This window comes from Lytechinus variegatus, chromosome 2, assembly GCF_018143015.1.
Source record: "Lytechinus variegatus isolate NC3 chromosome 2, Lvar_3.0, whole genome shotgun sequence".
Classification (NCBI taxonomy): domain Eukaryota; kingdom Metazoa; phylum Echinodermata; class Echinoidea; order Temnopleuroida; family Toxopneustidae; genus Lytechinus; species Lytechinus variegatus.
This window is the reverse complement of record NC_054741.1, coordinates 59392185-59410670: the sequence shown is the minus strand read 5'-3', so window position 1 is coordinate 59410670 and position 18486 is coordinate 59392185. Positions and strand designations below refer to the sequence as shown.

Here is an 18486-nt window from a genome sequence, read left to right as displayed (position 1 = left end):
CTTGTTCATATTCATCCAAATCTCCATTAAACACAGCCTTCTTTTAACATGTTTACCTTTCTTACATCAACTTTTTTTTGGAGGATTGCCATTTTCAACCTGTCGATCCTTGAACGTCTTTCTCATTGTCACCCCCTTCCATAGCTTCATCGGCTCCAAGTTTCCTCGGGGTTTTTCCCCCTCATCTCTATTTCTCCTTTCCTCTTCTCTGTCTTTTCTCTTTCTTGCTTTTATCTCTCTCCTTAGCTGTCCTCTATCTCTACATTCTCATTCTTTCCCCCTGTATCTACCACGTTAACAGTTCATGATACTACCGGTTTGATAGCCATCTCTCCTTTCCATCCCTCTCAATTTCTCTCTCCTCCATCTTCACCTATTGATTCATCCTATCTCTCATCACACCCTTCTTTCTTCTCTCTCATTTCTAAATAATTCTTTTAAAGTAACTTCCTAGGGCTCTCATATTTTATATCTTTTGATTACTTTCTTTCAACTGTTACAGTAGCATGAGCTCTATCGGTACATCAACATTGTCACTCTATGCAAGTGTACTTGGTGTATCGAGAGTTTATACCTTTTCCCATATTACTTTTTTTTAAACTATAACCCCAGTTTTCAATGTTCTAAAATGTCAATACAGTGTTCTTTGGTGCTTTAAGCACCACATTCCGTGTTTTTCTGATATGTACAAATCATGTGATAAAGCAGTTGTAGATACATGTAGTGAAAATTTTTAGAAACACTTATGGGTATCATGTAGATAAAGCTTGGCATATGAATACGAAATACTGGACACATGGTCGATCACATGCAGATTTTCCCACTTGTGCAGTTTTGTTTTTATGGATTATGATGATTCTCAATGCATTTTTCTGATTTGTTTTTCTTAAAAAAAAAAATGTTTTCAGTGCAATTCTGTGTATTACATGTTGTTCATCCTGGGTTCTGTGATTTTTTTCTTCGTTTCGTGGAAAATAGGGATATTTACAATACCAGTCTCTGTTTCACTCTGCAAAATTTCATTCACAATGGAGAACAAAACCAAATGCTTTCCTTGAAGGATGTATTTAATTTTGATAAATGCATCCATAATAAATCAAAACCAACAAATATTGTGTCAATTCATCATAATACAAGTTACAATCAAAACATTCATTGTTGAAAATTGGCGTCTTCTTTTACTGATACACATGTTATGAATAAAATCTTGAAAGATTGAATTATAGAAACATACAAATGTATTCTAATATTGATGAGATTTTCAGCATTATGCTTCTTTGACTTTTTTTCTTTTTATTCAAATCCGCATTTCATTGGGGGTAAACAATGTCGTTATTACGGGATCAGTTGCACAAAATTTGTAATCAATTGCAGAACTCAGTACTGCCAATCAAATAAGCAGTTGCATGGACATATGTTCTATTTAATCCACTATCAACCAATCAAATGTTTGTCCAATGACTCTGGTTTTTAATGCTGATAGAGTGATTTCAGACAGTTTGGCAAGTTCTGTGCTTTAAGGGTCAATGTTTCCTTTATGGGATGAACTTAACTTGAGAAAAACAATTCTTGGGACATCAACTAACATCTATACCTGGAAGAGGTTTGATACCAGGAATATTTAACATCATTGCTCAAGGTTTTCACCCCTTGTAGGCTGTGTTTGAAGGACTTTGTAGCCTTTGTATGACTCTTCAGTCTCTTCCTCTTCCTATCGATCCTTCTTTATACAACTTGATATCCAGGAAAGCTTGTTTGATGCCAAGAGTAGTAGCATCAAGGTCTAGAGGTCTTTCGTGGTTACTCTGTTATGGTCTTTATACCTGAAAGATTGATATTTTTTTCAAAGAACTTGCTAGAATTTGAAGGATTCTCAATCAGTCTCTTCATTTCAATTCCTTCTTTATGGAACTGGACCAAACTTGGAGGAAACACAAGTAGAGGAGATCTCAACTGATATACAGGAACTTAGGAGAGATCCAATTCCAGGAGCTGTTAGCATCAAGTTCTAAAGATCTATCTTGGTTACTCTTGTGGTCTTTATCCCTGGAAGCTTCATTTCAGAGAACTTGGCGAGCTTTGACAGACGCTTCAGTCTCTTCTTCTCCTTCTTAACGGAACCAGACTGCATGAAGAAAATTCATAATATATGACTGGAGCTTACGTCAAAGTACTGTATCATTTGGGTTTTTTTTAATTACTTACATGCACATGTTTATATACCAACCAGTATATCATGAGCTGAAAGTGAAATATGTATGACCACTGTCAATCATCCTGATTTGAAATATTGAGGTAAATTTGGTGATCAAATGGCAGTAGAGTCTTATTATGATCTGGTTTCTGGATCGGCATAAACAATCAGAGTGATTGAAGGGTTCACTTCAGACTGAGGGTCTTGTGAGACCTTTGGTCAAGTGGCTTGCAGACAAAGAGCTGAGGTAATGAAAAGTGAAAATGGGGGGAAGTAGAGAGGGGCAGAGAGAAAGAGAGAGAGAAAGAGTGAGAGTGATAGAGAGATCAGATACTGAGACACAACATGCAAGGAAGAGAGATAGACAGAGAAGGGTAGATAAATAGAAAAAGAGAAAAGGCACAGACAGCAAGAGAGAGATAGAAGGTAGAGAGAATAACTGCAAGCCAAAATGTAAGATAAATAGCAAGAATATGCTTTTCACACTGCACTTTTTGTCCTAAATTGGTGGGGCTAAGGGGGGTCTTAGCCCCACCAATTTCCCGGGGTTAAGCTTAGCCCACTTCGTTTTCACACTACGTTTTAGCAAAGTGGGCTAGCACGGTAAATAGTACGGTACTATCTGGCCCTGCAAAAAAGCAGGGTTAGCCGGCTTATTGTGGTGCTAGCACCACAATTGCGGTGCTAAGAGATGCAGTGTGAAAACGAAACAGGGCTAAGGAAAGTGGGGCTAAGCATTAGCCAATCACAGAAGTCGAATTGCACGTTAATCACGCTCTGTTTGGTAAAACCATCAATATTCATGAGCTGAGGGATAGTCCGGGGTTAAGGCATTAACCACGGTTGAGCAGATAGTATGGGGTCAAGAAAGACAGTGTGAATCGAAAAAATTAAGGATAGTATGGGGTTAAGGAAATGCAATGTGAAAAGTATATAAGAGAAGCAGAACATAGCCAGTTATGTTTCAAAGCATTAAACATGGCTGAATTTAACAGGTAATTTGCATTTGTATTATCATGAGATAGAGAAAGGCTAAAAAATAGTCATCATATAATTCATAATGTTCAACTTAGTAGGACAAAAATTACCTTCTTGTTTGAGAGTGCGTGTATATAATACAACACATATATGAGGAAGTCTTACATACCCATGCTAGCTTTGATGTGGGACCTTGGAAAATATGCTTCCAATCATTAGATCTTGGAGTTTTGACTGGCGACCGTGAATGCCTCTTCTGAAAATTGATATTATAAATCAAGAGATTCAATTTACATATTTTCCATTCTGAAATATGCACATGTGCACAAAGCAAAAATAAGAAAAAAATGCACATATGCACAAACAAGAACAAAATTAGTGGGAGCTAGGAAACTTGAAATAGAAGCCACGGTTATTTGAATGCTCCTTAGAATTAACGATCATAAGCTATTTTTAGGCATAATTAATCAAAAAACAACAATCAAGTATAAAAATTGCAAAGGACTCTTTAATCATTTCACTACAGAATTCAAATCTTAAGAAATGTATTTATGCAAACAATCCTATGTAGAATGGTCATGGTCTGGAGATTTTTGATTTGTAAGAAACAATATAAGCAGATGGTGTGAATCATCAAAACTATTGCATTTTTAATGTAACAACTGTTATTAAAATGATTGTTATGAATAATGACTTTATGGTTAATCAAAAATAAACTAAGGCTGGAAGTCACTAAAGCATACATGTGCAAACAATGACATTCATAAAATAAAAGAAATTCTTTAAGATGCACACATAAGTATTGTGCACTTATTGACGCTTTATCACTGCACTTTGAAAACTAAGGTGTAGGTGAAACTTCTCTTTCGTGAAAAAAAAGGCGCGAATTCAGGGGAAAATTTCAAATTCATATTTAATACATGAATTAAAGAGGCTGCCTAATAATGATCATTGAAATCATTTTTTAAAATAACATTAAAAAAATCAATACAGAGATTGACACCGAATTGTTGGATCATCTGGGTCCCGTAACACAAAGGTTAGCCATTAATCGTATGCATGGTTTTTACGATTAGTTGTACACAATATAGTCATTGCAATCAATTGTAAAAAAAATGTTCTAAGAAGATTGCCAAGGGTAAATGTTACCGGCCCAAGGTGTAAAATACCTTTCCTGGTATCTTGAGTTGAGGGAGTTTGGTAGGCGGAGGAAATCTGGGAATCCTGTTTAGGTCATCGCCGGGAAGAGGTTTGTTGAATACATCTAAACCGAGCGACATAACACTGATATCATCACCGATATCATCAAAATCATCATTGCTATCATCATATGGAAGGATGGGTGTCATCTTGTAAGGCAACTATAGGTAATAATAAATAAAATCTTTATTGAAAACAGGGCCATTTACCCACTTTTGTTGGATCGTAAATATCACACGATGATGGCAAAAGTAGGCCTAATATTTATTCATGAGGGCAAGATTTACTTCATGAATCAGTCTTGATAACATTACATCATGGACCTATCATGAACATGATTAAAAGAGATGATAAACTAAAAATGATTCATTGGAATTTGTGTGGTAGATGAAATTTTATCATGATGGACAGAAATTTCAGAGAAAGAGTAATCCAAATAATCATGCAATTAGTAGTTGGTAGTCATCTATCAAATTCCAATATGGTATTTCACTTAATAAGATAATGAGATTTTTTCCAGGAATGCAATGCAATTACATTGATGATTAGTGCAGGAAAACATTCAATCAATCTCTGAAGGATGACATCCGAGAAATATTTTGACAACAGGGAAAATGATACATTTTACATCCATTCAATAGGGGAAAGAAACCAAAGTGTGAATTTATGCTTTCATATCTTTCAAATTACCAACACCTAACATAATCGGTTTAATGAATAATGTTGGGATATTTTTTCATAAATTCAACATGTTATGCTTTACTGTATATCCTTTACCTAGAAATAAATTGTGATAAGAGTCCTAAATTTGTATTTTCTGATCATTTGGCAATCTACTCATTGAAAGAAGTTATCGATTTTTCAAAAGCATACGGAGGGGAGTAGAATATAACAAATAAAACAAATATGCAGAAATATACTAATATTGTACTATACATCACTGGTACAATGTAGGTTTCTGTATTCTGATCTGATAAATAGCCTATGACATAAACAAATATGGATACACATATCAAATCAAAGTTTACGGCATATGAAATGCAACTACATCAGCATGTAATTAGATATATATATGTATATGCCATAACTAGAAATCTGATTTGGCTTACTGGGGTCATGCTCTATATGCCATATATGTCATATATCAGACCTCAATCTTGAAAATCAGTCAAAACTACTTTAATGACAAGGAAAGGTGCCTGAAAATATCATTACATATCTTGTAGGTCAATAATTGATATTTCATGTGCAGTTTGGATAATGTTAATGACTACATAGTACAGAATTGATATTACCATTTTGAGTTCAATAAACAGAATTTTCTGTACTTTTATAATACATTCAGATTATTTATACTAGGAATACAAATCAATGTTGTGCATATTTACACAGGTAGCTACACCGGCTTGTTATGTTTAAAAAAATAAAATGCAATTTAATTCTTTTACAATATGTCAATAAGTTTACGTGATGTTTGTTCATGAACAAATTCCTGGCTTAAGCATGATGAAATATGATCAAGACATTGCAGCGCATGTCAATCACATTTGTTCTTTTCTACATGGATATGTATTCTACATAATTAATAAATATACTGTGTGCAGTGTTATTGATCACTAATACCATGGTCACATTTGCTCTACGGCGGCCGTAGGGCGAGTCGAAAACAGCCGTTTTATTCATTTTTATGCAAACCGCCTATATTTAGCTGGTACAAAAATGTTAAAACGGCTGTTTTTGACTCGCCGTACGGCCGCCGTAGAACAAATGTGACCATGGTATTACGGTGCCAGTGTCATATGCATGCACATGGTAAGGAAATTCCATCGAGACAGATGTACGATGTTAACAAATATTGAAGTTTACAGGATCAATCAGGGCCCTGTCTTACAAAGAGCTGCGATTGATCCAATTAATCGCAACTATGAAAAGCCAGCAAAGTCATTATATAAAATGCACATGTTAATTTTTTTTAAATTCTAGATATATATGAATGTATATCCATAAAATCATTGATTTCTTGACAATTTCGTGTGATCTCCTTTGTTACAAAGGACATTTTGCAAATTTCCTGTAAAAAAAAATTGTGACACTGATGGATTTCCATAGTTATGATTGATTGGATCAATCGTAACTCTCTGTAGGACGGGGCCCAGATATAATACCCAACCAGAGGGGTTTTTTTTAACCACACCGCATAGTTTATTTACTCTATGATCCAGGCACACAAAATCATAAAACAATGTTCTAGAGATAACATAAAGACAATCGAATGGTTAATATTGAACTTCTGATACACAATAATTTTTCTGAATGAAATTGGTAAATTATGTCATAACCATTAAAAAGGGAAAAGGACAGTTTCATAGCTTTGCAACCTTTGTGAACACATTTTTTTAAAAAGATACTATCACAAAACTGCAGGTTTTATATAAAGGAAGCATCATCATATTAGAAGAAAATCTTTGAACATGAAAACTCCTAGTTGATGCATTAAGGTGTAGGATCAAGAAATAAACAGCACATACTCTCTTGTAAATGGCTACAAATCATGCTCATAAGAAATTGGTCAAAAGAGTATAATAAAATCATCAAAATGGGCCTTTTTTGTAAAAATTGAATTTTCTTTGGACCACAGATATACAAAATGAGAATTCATATTCACTATTGTCTAAAAAATTTGGCAACTATGAACATTAAAGTAGAATTTAAGTGATCCAGCCGATAGACTTATTACATAATCCCTTGCTGTTTGTTGCAATTGATATGACTCTGACACTGATTTGCAATGCATATTCTGGAGAATCCGTGGGTAAGTGCATACAACTGTAAATATTCTAAGTTTTGGCGTTAATTATATTGATTATAGAAATATTTCATATATTTTTGCATTAACATGAACCCAGAGTATCAATTATTTCAGGGGGTGGGTGACTGGTTGTATACAAAATGCAAACTACTTGATTTCTAAGAATCAATAGTGGTTTGTCAGCTCATCATACACTACTATAAGGAACAAACTGCAAACGTTTACATTAAGATGGCAACTGTAGTGTATGCAGGATTTTTTAAAGGGGGGGATGCTTCAGGCTAAATGAAATATGTTGACAACCAAAAAAAAATTGAAGGGGGGGTGAGCACCTGAACCCCCCCCCCCTGCATACTCTACTGGATGACAACATTTTAAAAGGAGAGAAACTACAAAAGTAAGTTGTTTGTCAATCATATATTTCACACACTGTGGTACAGCTAGCCCACAATAGACAATGCAATATAAAGTGAATCTATGAAATAGATTCTATTTTCAACATGTCTGTTACCTGTTGTGGATTGCATGTTTCAGCCATCGCACAGAAGACAGAGAAACCACCCGATGGGCTGGTCACTGGAAGCTAGAGGTAACATGAGATGAGATAGATATAAGTGAGGTATAGACAAATCCCCCTACCCAAACACACACATACAAAGAAAAAATAAATTTGAAAAATAACACAGTACTAAATAAATACAAAATAAACAAATAGAAAAGTAGCAACAACAAAACACAAAACAAAAATACTACTACAAGTAATAATAATCATGATAATATAATAGTATTGACAATAATAATGATAATACTAATAACAACAACAATGATAATAATAATGATAATAGTAATAATGATAATGAAATAATAAAGTGCAAAAAGCAAGCTAGAGATTAATCTACAAAGAAAGATAAACGTACACCAGGAGAGGAATAATGAAAAATAAATCATGGAAGAAATTTAAATATAAAGAAGGAATAATTGGTACACAAATAATGAATAAAATAAGAAAAATTAGATAGACAGTATGCATATATGACAATCAGCAGAGAACAAAGAAAACAAAGAATGAAAGTGAGATAAAAATAATTTTTAACATGACACTGAGACTGACAATCATAACATTTCCATAACAAGAAAAAAACAACAGAAACTACATATATTGCTTAGGGGGAATTATTTAGCTCACTCACATGGTCTCGTTCACTTTTAGATTCTTTGGGAGGGGTGGGCATTGCTAGTCTTGTCAGCATCGTTGAAGCAACACGAGTATTGACACTCTGCCTTCTCTGTTCATCAAATGACGCTTCATGAAGGAAGACTGGGGGTGGTATGATAGGGTCTGAAGAGCAAGACTACATTTGAATGGAGAGGAGGCCGGAGATTATTTGAAGTATACAAAGATGATTGTACGATTGATACAGATTACTGTAATAGTCCATTGCTGCCAAATCCCAAGGGGGGACTGTGACTTATGAAATTCCACCATCCACAGTAATATTGAGCCAAAAGACGACTGGCACAAGCCTGTGTGCCTGTTTTTTTTCAAGCATAAGAAATGGTTTGTTACCAAGTATAGTCATCTAGATGGTGATATAGACAATGCAGACTGAAATCAAATGGGCATTAGACAACTTGGAAGCATATCAAGTGGCAGCTAGTTTCTTAGCCATGGAATCCCAACTTAAAACAGTATATGTATACAATGGATATGTGTCTGATTCAGTGAATTATGCTTTAAATAATGTTGCATAATAAACTGGGTTCACAGCAGTGTTACATCCTAGACTCTAATTTTGGAGTGGGCTTCTGAACGAACACATGGCAAACATGAAATGATAAAACCAGTGGACTTCATCAATGAGAGGATCAAAGTGACAACCATATAAGGTGTCACGCGCGTAAAACATTCCCCATAGACTTGTGTGTTATAAATTAATAATAAAAAAATGTGACATTAGCAGGTCGAATGTTTACTACCTTTGGATAGGATATATATCTGACATTCCATATCTGACCATTTTAAAAAATAAATTGCCATTTATAAAGATAACTATGATGGGACCAAATTCATCAACTGAAACAGTAAACTAGCCCCCATTCTTTCGCCAGTCAAAAAATAGTTCCAAATCATTGATCTTCCCAATTTGGGCAAAGGAAGTTCAGTAGTTACCATTTCTGGAATCAGTGTTAGATTTTGAATCATATTCATACACTTTTGTCAATCAGCAATATCAAATTGAAAAAAATTTGAATGGGTTGGGTCGAACAAATATCTTTAGCCCTCCTGATGTAATTAGGCTCGTGGCACCATAAACATGCATATAGGAATTTTGTTTCTACTTACTCCATTTAGGCTTAAAATGAGCACTCTTTATTTACTTCTCAAGTTTCAATATAAATATGTATTGGGCTGAACAAGCTATTACTTTAATTCTGAACATTATTCTCAGAAGGGCAACTTCTATTTAACAATTTTTGGTGATAGTTTGAATATTTTGAGGAACAACTAACATACGTAAATAATGGTTTTAAACATTTTTGAGGGGAAACGAGCCACAATGACACAATAATCGCTCCTGCGACATTTGCTCTGGGATTAATTTCGTAGAAGATGAAGGGCTAGAGTTGCAATAGTTTTATGTTAGGTTAAGGGTAGGGTATATAGTGTTAAACCCAGGGTTGAAGTAGATCATTTGAAAAGTGTGTGGAATTTAGAGCGGAGCTATTGTCGCTGGAGCAAATGGAACCTGAGCTCCTGCACCCTTACCCCCCCCCCCCACATGTTCGAATATCGGCTCTCACACATTTGTTGATGCTCTTAAAGACAATCTCAAAAACCTTAGAGTGATCATGAGAAATTACAAACTTCAGCACTGCCATTGCTTCTTCTACATCATTATGGCCCGTATTTTGAAGTCAGGTTTAACTTAAACTCTGGTTTAAAGTTGTGGTTTAGGTATGGATAGCCGATTGTTACATAAATCAATAACAGTAGAGATATAATATTTCACCTCATTTGGCTCTCAAATCATTCATGATGGTGTAGGAAGTATAAATAGATGATTGTCTTCACCATCGATGATTCAGGAAAGAGCACAGTAAACATAAGAAACATACAGCTTAATAAGAATTTTGACACTTTTGGCTTCCCATAATTTAAGCACAGTTAGACCATGGTCTAAGTTAAACCTGACTTAAGAGTACGGGCCTAAGAGTCTAGCTATGCCGAAACAGTTATTTTCCTTGTTAGTGTATGATTTACATTGACAGATTTGACTGCTCCTCTGGCCGAGTTAGGGCTACCATTGGAGAATACATCGTAGTGTTCTTCGGAGGGTTTATAGAGAGACCCAACACCTTCGGAAGGAGGCAGGACTCCAACCTGAAATCATGAAAATCATAAAAGAGCCGGGCACGTCTCTTTACATTGATCAGATCCAAGCAAGTTTAGTGCTAACTGCAATAGTTGTAATTATTATTATGCTTGCACACTCAATTGCACAAAATGCTAAATTTCAGAAATATCTGCATGACTGGTTCAAAATATGATAAAGGTTAAAGTGAAGAAATTCTAAAAAAGAAATTCTCTTTACTCTTAATTATTATATTTATATAAGTACCCCACAGACTTAAGCAGAATTGCAGGCATTTATTCCTCGTTTCACACGAGATATTCTCTTTGCTACTTTCTAAAACTAGTAAAATCAATTACTTCACATCAAATATTTTACACACTTTGTTAATAGGTATTAAAAAAAATGAATTAGGAGTGTGACTGATCACAAATTAAAAACAAAAAGGCTGAAAAACCTGGAGAGCATTTTAAAAAGCTAAGATTGAGAGAGCCCCCATACTTTTATACAGTGGAAAACTAAATAACTTAGCTGAAATTAAGCTTAAATCAAAAGCAAAAAAGCTGAAATGAGCTAAAAATCTCAACCCTCACACTTCAAATAAATGGAAAAGATAAATGATTATTGACACACATAATTAATGAAGGAATAAAATGCTTGAACATGCTTGTCCAGTTAAAATATGGCAAAGAAAATATCCTTGATCAGGAGAGGAGCTACTCAACCAAATGGATGTGCACATATTTTTTCACCTATTACTCAGGTACTTAAAAGAAGAGAAGAGGGGCAGGGGTTTCAATTTGTTTGGTAGACAGTAAAATTACACCCATAGGAATAGCAGGAATGGTATATCAAAGAAATGTGTAATGCAGTAAAATATAAAAATAACCGTGACCAATCCAGTTTAAAAGCAACAATGATTTGACCCAAACAAATAAATGAAGATAAATGAATAAACAAACAAATAAATGAATAAAGAAAGAAAGAAAGAAAAAGAAAGAAAGAAAATTTTAAAAAATAAATGAATAAATATATTAATCAAGAAAATGTCCATTTTGAGAAACCTTTACATTGGTACTGTTTCAGATATTAAAGTAAATTGTCTACAAATTTATTATTAACCCCAAAGGGAAGAATTATAGAGAACCCAATGTGGGTTTTGGGCTGAATGTTCACAAATAATTTTATAATATGAAATCTAGTAAAGTAGCAAATTTATAATGTTTATATTATGAACAACAGACCTTTGAGACTGGAAGATGAAATGGGAAACTCTTGTTGAGTGTTACAGGCATTGTTAGGAAGAGAAAGTAGGTATGTCCAAGAAATGCTGTCAGAAGCTGGAGACCATTGAGGATCAGTGAACTTCATCAAGGTATTGAAAACAAAAAGAAATAAAAGGCAAGAAAACAAAATGTGAATGAGAAGACAATGATTTCATTAAGAACAGATATTTGATGATTATTAAAGAAATATTTGTTCACATACATGAATTAAAATTGGGAAATATGAAAGTATTAATTGGAACACCACCTTTCAGGGATTAAATAGGTCATAAAATTGATGATTTTGGACAAAAAGTCCCTGTGAAATTAACATAATTTGGGAGAAAGATATATATATTTATGTGAGTGTGTGTAAGTGTGACAATTACAGTATCAACAGCACCCTAACACTCAATTACATAGTAATTAGTATCTTACATAGTTGAATAACAACAAACTTTCTGTACCTGTCCATTTTAGGAAACACACATGAGATAGCGAGAATGAGAGCCACAGGCTCAATCATGAACCATAATGAGAAGCAAGCAAAGGGTAGATAGAAGGCAAGCTTATTGCGATGACGTTTTACAGTGAAGTACACCCCACGAAGGGTCCAAACAAGACCTGTAGAAGAAATGGGATATTTGTTTAGATACCTGCTTTACTTCTCCACTAATTGCCAAAGCATGATGGGGAAGAGCCAAACATGCATGGTCATGTTATACAAAACATTATTAATACCCTGACTAATGGATTCTACTATGCTATTTACATGTATATTTTCATAAATTTAACAAAATAATATAGGATTTGTATAGCGCATGTATCCACTTTGCTAGGTGCTCCTATATTACTCTGGCTAAGCTGGTCTACCGATCCTGGTGTGCACAGCTTTTTGAGGAATTTCTTTCTGCCGGTACCCATTTACCTCCCTGGGTCGAGTGCAGCACATTGTGGATAATTTCTTGCTGAAGGAAAACACGATCGCCATGGCTAGGATTTGAACCCACGACCCTCTGCTTGAAAGGCGAGAGTCAGAACCACTAGACCACAACGCGCCCACAACTTTAATCAAGTCGGGGATCTTTATTGGCTTAGCTTTACATATCCTTCCCCTTATTTTCTTTGTCATTATTCTATTCTTGTAATATCTGTCTTCTCATGTTTGTATATTCTTGTAAATTATGTCTTCTGAATTTGAATAAATCTAATTAAGTACATGTACTAATAGGTCATATGCAATGACAACCTCATAGCCAGAAGTTTGAGAGTGAATAGAAAAAAAATTATTGCAAAAGCAAGATTGAAAAAAAAATTCATTAACCCCCCAGGAGAACAATATACTTGGGTCTGAGGGCTATCTAGCCTCCCAAAGAGTAAAGAGAAATCCCCTTATACATCCCTATATGCCCAATCCCCTTATGCAAAGTAGCACAAACGAAATACATGAAATACCTGCAATGCGACAAATAATTGAACCAGCTGCAACCTGAATACTATACTGGGCTAGGATATCTCTAGGGTCCAACAGTATGGTCTGATAGACGGAGAAGATCAGGTAGGATACAGCATACAAGAGACAGAGGATTGCTAGCTGGATGGAACCGTTAAAACTCATACGGGCCCTGTGTGGAAGCAGTTAGGTATAGAGTTTAAGCTAAATGGTTGAATCTTTATACCAAAAACTTGCACGTTACTTTGGAAATTATGTCGGTGGTACAAGAGGGCTACAGTACCGCAATGGCTGCTAATCGAGCATGCCATGTTGTACATATTTTCATTATTGCTAATGATAGCAAGTTTAGAAATGCCTCTACGGCTCCGTAACACAAAGGTTAGCAACTGATCGTACGTTTGATTTCACAATTGACTGTACATTGTAGTCAATGGAATCAATCGTAAAAAAAATTTCATTGCTAAGCTTTGTGTTATGAAGCCCTGTCCGGGTTAGAATACCACTGCTATGCCAGCCAACTGCCTAATGGTGCTTGTCTTTATCTATACTATCTCTACACTGCGTTGCGTGAAGTTTTCATGGGTTAACAACACTTTGAACACTCACCTAGTAACTGTATAACCTTTGGAAACCAAGAAGAGGAGGGCTACAAATATCACACTAGATAGGCCATGGAGCATGTCAGCTGAAAATGTTGAAACATAACATTTTACTTGGTATGCCTCAGCAAGAATAACCCTTTTACTGATAAATCATCAATGTATGTACATGTATTTTCATTAGCTTTCAGTCCAAGAAATTTTTTGACATCAACCCTTGTATCTTATTTTTAGTCTTATTTAAAAAAAATCAAATTCAACAGAATGAGTAAACAGGAGATACTTGATGAGATAAATATTTGTCAATTTCTTATTTTTAGATTTAATATTTTGGCTAATTACAGAAACCTTCACTGGCAACCTATTGTTGGTTTTAAGGTGGAGGGTTACTATGTTTTTCATAAAAGGATATGAATCATTTATAGATATAGACACATGAAAATGATCATTGTAGTCTGTGAAAGATTTGAATGACGACTTAATGAATACAAATATCATTGGCCTATTCTTGTAATGAGATAGATAAACATAAATAGATAGATAGATACACAGATACATGTAGATAATTATATTGCTTGAGAAAAAAATCACACAAATTATCTTTATTTTCCTGTGATACTAAACAATAGCATTATTAAGGTCTCTTTCTTTGCATAATCAATGTGTAATATGAACATGTTTTATTCTCACTATCATAACAATTTATAACAATATGAACAATGATACTACCACTACTTTACTAAGGCTATTACCACTGATATTACTGTAAATAAACATAACAATGATAATAATTATAATAATCACAATGATAGTTACAGATGTTTCATTCAAACATGAACATCAACCAAACAAGAATAATATAACACCACAAACCTGAATTGTTCAACCTGGGAAGACTAATGCCATTATTGGAGAAGCAACCCATGGCAATGCAGTGGAGTAGTAAAGAAATCAGCTGAAGACTAAGACTAAGATAGAACAGTCTGTAAGTCACATGGAGGAGGTGCTTCCTGAACAGAGTTACTGCAACACAATCGTTTATAATGGAAACGTGACCTTTTTCTATTTAATATTCAGTTTACTGGTCCAATTGCAACAAGACGTTTGCTCTTGCCACAAAATCTCCAGACTTTTATCATTTGAGTGTTAAATACAGGGTTGAAGTTGAGTTTGTGGAATTGATAGTAGAGCAATAGTCGCTGGAAAGAGAATGTCCTGGAACTTGTCCAATGCGCAGAATGTAGGATACCTTTTCTGATGTAATAGGGACCAGACATTGAATACACATGTAGATTTAGATGGATTGAGCACGCAGTTGAAGAATTATGCCTGGAGTAGTTATTGCCAGGTTTGAAATATATTACACGGCACTTAACTTAAAAGTTTTCAAGAACTTTCATAATCAGGTTGTATTTATCATGAACCAAATCTTGCTTATCAATTGGACCTAGACATGGTGACAATGAGTAGCAATAAACCATGTCCTCTGTGAGTACTGACCTCATAATCGGATCCAAACACTGTGACTTCAACACAAATTATCTAATGTTTCTTTAAGTTTTGCAATGACATTACAAGCAGTTTTCACGTACATGCACTCGTATACAATGACTTCTCTGACCGTTGACCTTTATATTCCCAAAATAATCCGACCATCGTCACTCAAATACGCATACATGACCCAACATGAACCAAGCTGAAGATGATTGTCAAAAAACTCTTTATATATTAAGAATTAAAAATGGGAATCACATGCAGGTGCAAACATTCAAATCCTGTGGTAACCACCTTCAATGGTGTGCAGCATAAAAGACATATTTATATCAAAGCTATTCCTGAAAAATAAAAATCCAAGTTTATTTGGATAGAATAACAAATTTTCAACCAAATAAGTAGATTACCTTTTAAAGATATAATTTTTTTACTAACATTATGTCATTTTTCCACCATGGCCCCCCCCCCAAAAAGAAGATTATATTACACAAGTTTTAGAGATCACAGGATACATACCATGGTTGACGGTTGCTACTAGAAATATTCCAAGATATGAGAACAAAAATCCAAGATCAGTCACCATCAAATCTGAAGAGGAAAAAAACAATCTACAATGAATTCATGAATGACCCTTAAGATAAGTTCTGCATGAGAATGTGTTTATTGTGATTGTGTTTTATACTGAAAAAAAAAACAGTATCTGGAATGTACTGGAATTTACTTTTCATCACATTCATTTCATATTTTCAGCAACTAAAAATATATTTTTCATAGCAGTATAATAAAAAAAAGTATAAATCCCCCCAAAAAGATTTTTCAAAGCATTTTCATATATCTACCTAAAAATGAAGACAAATGATTAATGATACCTATATTTCAGACATAATAAATTTCGTTGATTTCATTACTTTTCTTGACAAATTTGTGCAAAAATAGGAACATGGGATTGTTAAGTTGAGGAAATACCTTTCTCATTGTCAAAAATAGGGATGGTTCCCATAGAATAATAAAAAAAAGATAGTTGGTCAGAAGGTACTATTCAATGGATGTTAAAAACAACTTACACCTCTCATCATAAGAAAATTCCCTTTCCAGGCTCTTAAGTCCATTAGTCATATGAAGTCTGTAAGTCACATTCCAAATTCCAGGTACTTCTCCTCCATGGCAGTTTGCTAGGTTGAAGAAGTATCGACGAGGCCTCTTGTTTGAAGAGAAATCTTTGTATCCTCTGCACAGAAGCCACTATTTTGATATGAAAAAAACTTTGTGGCAAATATTCTGGTCTTGTCCATGGAATACATCAATAAAACATTACACAGGTTCTTAGAAAGAAAATAATCCCTTTCCAGTTTTGAAGCTACAATTTTGTTCCTCTGATAATCCGACAATTCTTTAACCCTCTGAAAATTGAATTCTGACTTACCATAGGCTTTGTTCAGGGATCAATTGGTTTAATATAATGCAAAGGATTAATAAAGCTAATTAATTCACAAATGATTGGACCATATTAGCCTAAAGTTTGTCGAGGTGACATTTGACAAAGTATTAAAGTACCCCAATTCATTCCTTTATACTGATGTTAAGAATATAAAATCAAAATTTGTATATGTCACCTTTAGCTGATGTCATTAAAACTTTCCAGCTGCTTGCATTTATATCATGTACATTTATAAGCAGGACTTTCAAACAACATCATGATACACATCTTTGATAAAAAAAAATATTTGGTTATACTGACAACTACTTCTGTAATACAAGTAAATTGAATGGGAGCTTATAGACTGACTCCATGAATTGCAAATAATGTTAAATGCCTTTGACTTTCTCTTTATTTATTTGAATTAGAACAAGTTTTTTTTCTTTTTCAAAGTAACTAGGGGAGTGTTTTTGTGTGCAATAATCAGTTTTTCTTTGAAATTCACATAAAAAGCAATCATTATGAAGCAGACTTATCATTTTTTTCAGAAATAAAAACATTTTAAAAATTTCTGCTATCAGGTGAAGATGTAGAAGTAGTCTGTTTTTTATTCCTTGGAGAAAAATCTCAATGCGATATACCCTGTATGAGAGGTGTTTCCAGGTATTTTTGTTTGCAATGATGTGCAAATTTTTTAAGTCTCTTCTGCCAGGTATAGTAGTTGATATGTGATCAATCAACTGAAAATACATTTCAAACTCATTGAATATGCTATTATTATATGATATTAATATTCATGATGTTCAGTGGTGGACTGTGACCTGGAGGAGACAAAGCATTGAGGGGGCACTATATTGTTAGTGAACAATGCTGTGCCCCTCCAATGCTTTGTCTCCTCCAGGTCATGGTCCGCCAATGATGTTGCTGTACAAGGAAAAGTAAAACCTCTTGATGGCTTTGCCTCTTACTATGAACACCCTCAATAAGAATATTTTCATCCTCACAGAAATTGAGCATAATTATTTTTCAATACAGTTGTCCTATTCACCTTACTGTTATCTGATGAAGATATTAAGCTATTGACATCAAGTTATTTTACAAGAAAACGTTTCATCTTTTGATAAATTGATTTCTTTGGCCAAGAAAATCCCTCAATAAGAATACTTTAATCATCTTAGTAATGGAGGAATAATACTTTAAAATATATAAATGTGGTTTACTAATAATTATTATTGATCTCAATGTTATCTGATGAAGATATTAAACTATCAGCATCAACTGCAGTAGCTTAAAGCACATTCTCTTGACAAAATTGTTTCTTTGACAAAGTCCTCGATAAGATAACTTCATAATGACATGAATTGAGCAATAAGTCTTTAAAATTTATAATATGGTTGACTAATTCATCTTAATGTTATCTGATGAAGATATTAAACAATCATAATCAACTGCAGTACTTTAAAACAATGACTCTTAACAAAATTATTTCTTTTACAAAAAAAATCATCAATAAGATTACTTTCATTATGAATTGAGCTATAACTCTTTAATATTGTTAATTCATCTTAATGTTATCCAATGAAGATATTAAATGACTGGTATCATGCTAACTTACCTACATGTATTGCAAAAATACAAAAAGTATGTATACATGTAATATGTAACATTTGGCGCATGATTTTTTTATCACTGATCTGAATATCTTAATGCTAATGAATGAA

General features: G+C 34.0%; 2 protein-coding genes across 2 annotated transcripts; both read right to left on the bottom strand.

Annotated features, from left to right (window-relative positions):
* Nucleotides 1-1930: 1930 nt before the first annotated feature.
* LOC121409542 lies at nt 1931-12412 on the bottom strand. The gene is made up of 8 exons (XM_041601456.1): nt 12267-12412; nt 11779-11899; nt 10444-10563; nt 8372-8533; nt 7693-7764; nt 4342-4533; nt 3342-3428; nt 1931-2125 (listed from the first exon to the last, which is right to left on the bottom strand). Exons 1-8 carry the CDS (start codon nt 12323-12325, stop codon nt 2009-2011), a joined length of 930 nt encoding a protein of 309 aa, XP_041457390.1. The 5' UTR covers nt 12326-12412; the 3' UTR covers nt 1931-2008.
* A 48-nt stretch (nt 12413-12460) lies between these two features.
* Nucleotides 12461-16579, bottom strand: LOC121406891 (transmembrane protein 145-like). Its single transcript, XM_041597763.1, has 6 exons — nt 16413-16579; nt 15865-15936; nt 14728-14877; nt 13862-13940; nt 13255-13424; nt 12461-12471 (listed from the first exon to the last, which is right to left on the bottom strand). Exons 1-6 carry the CDS (start codon nt 16462-16464, stop codon nt 12461-12463), a joined length of 534 nt encoding a protein of 177 aa, XP_041453697.1. The 5' UTR covers nt 16465-16579.
* Between the last annotated feature and the right edge of the window lie 1907 nt (nt 16580-18486).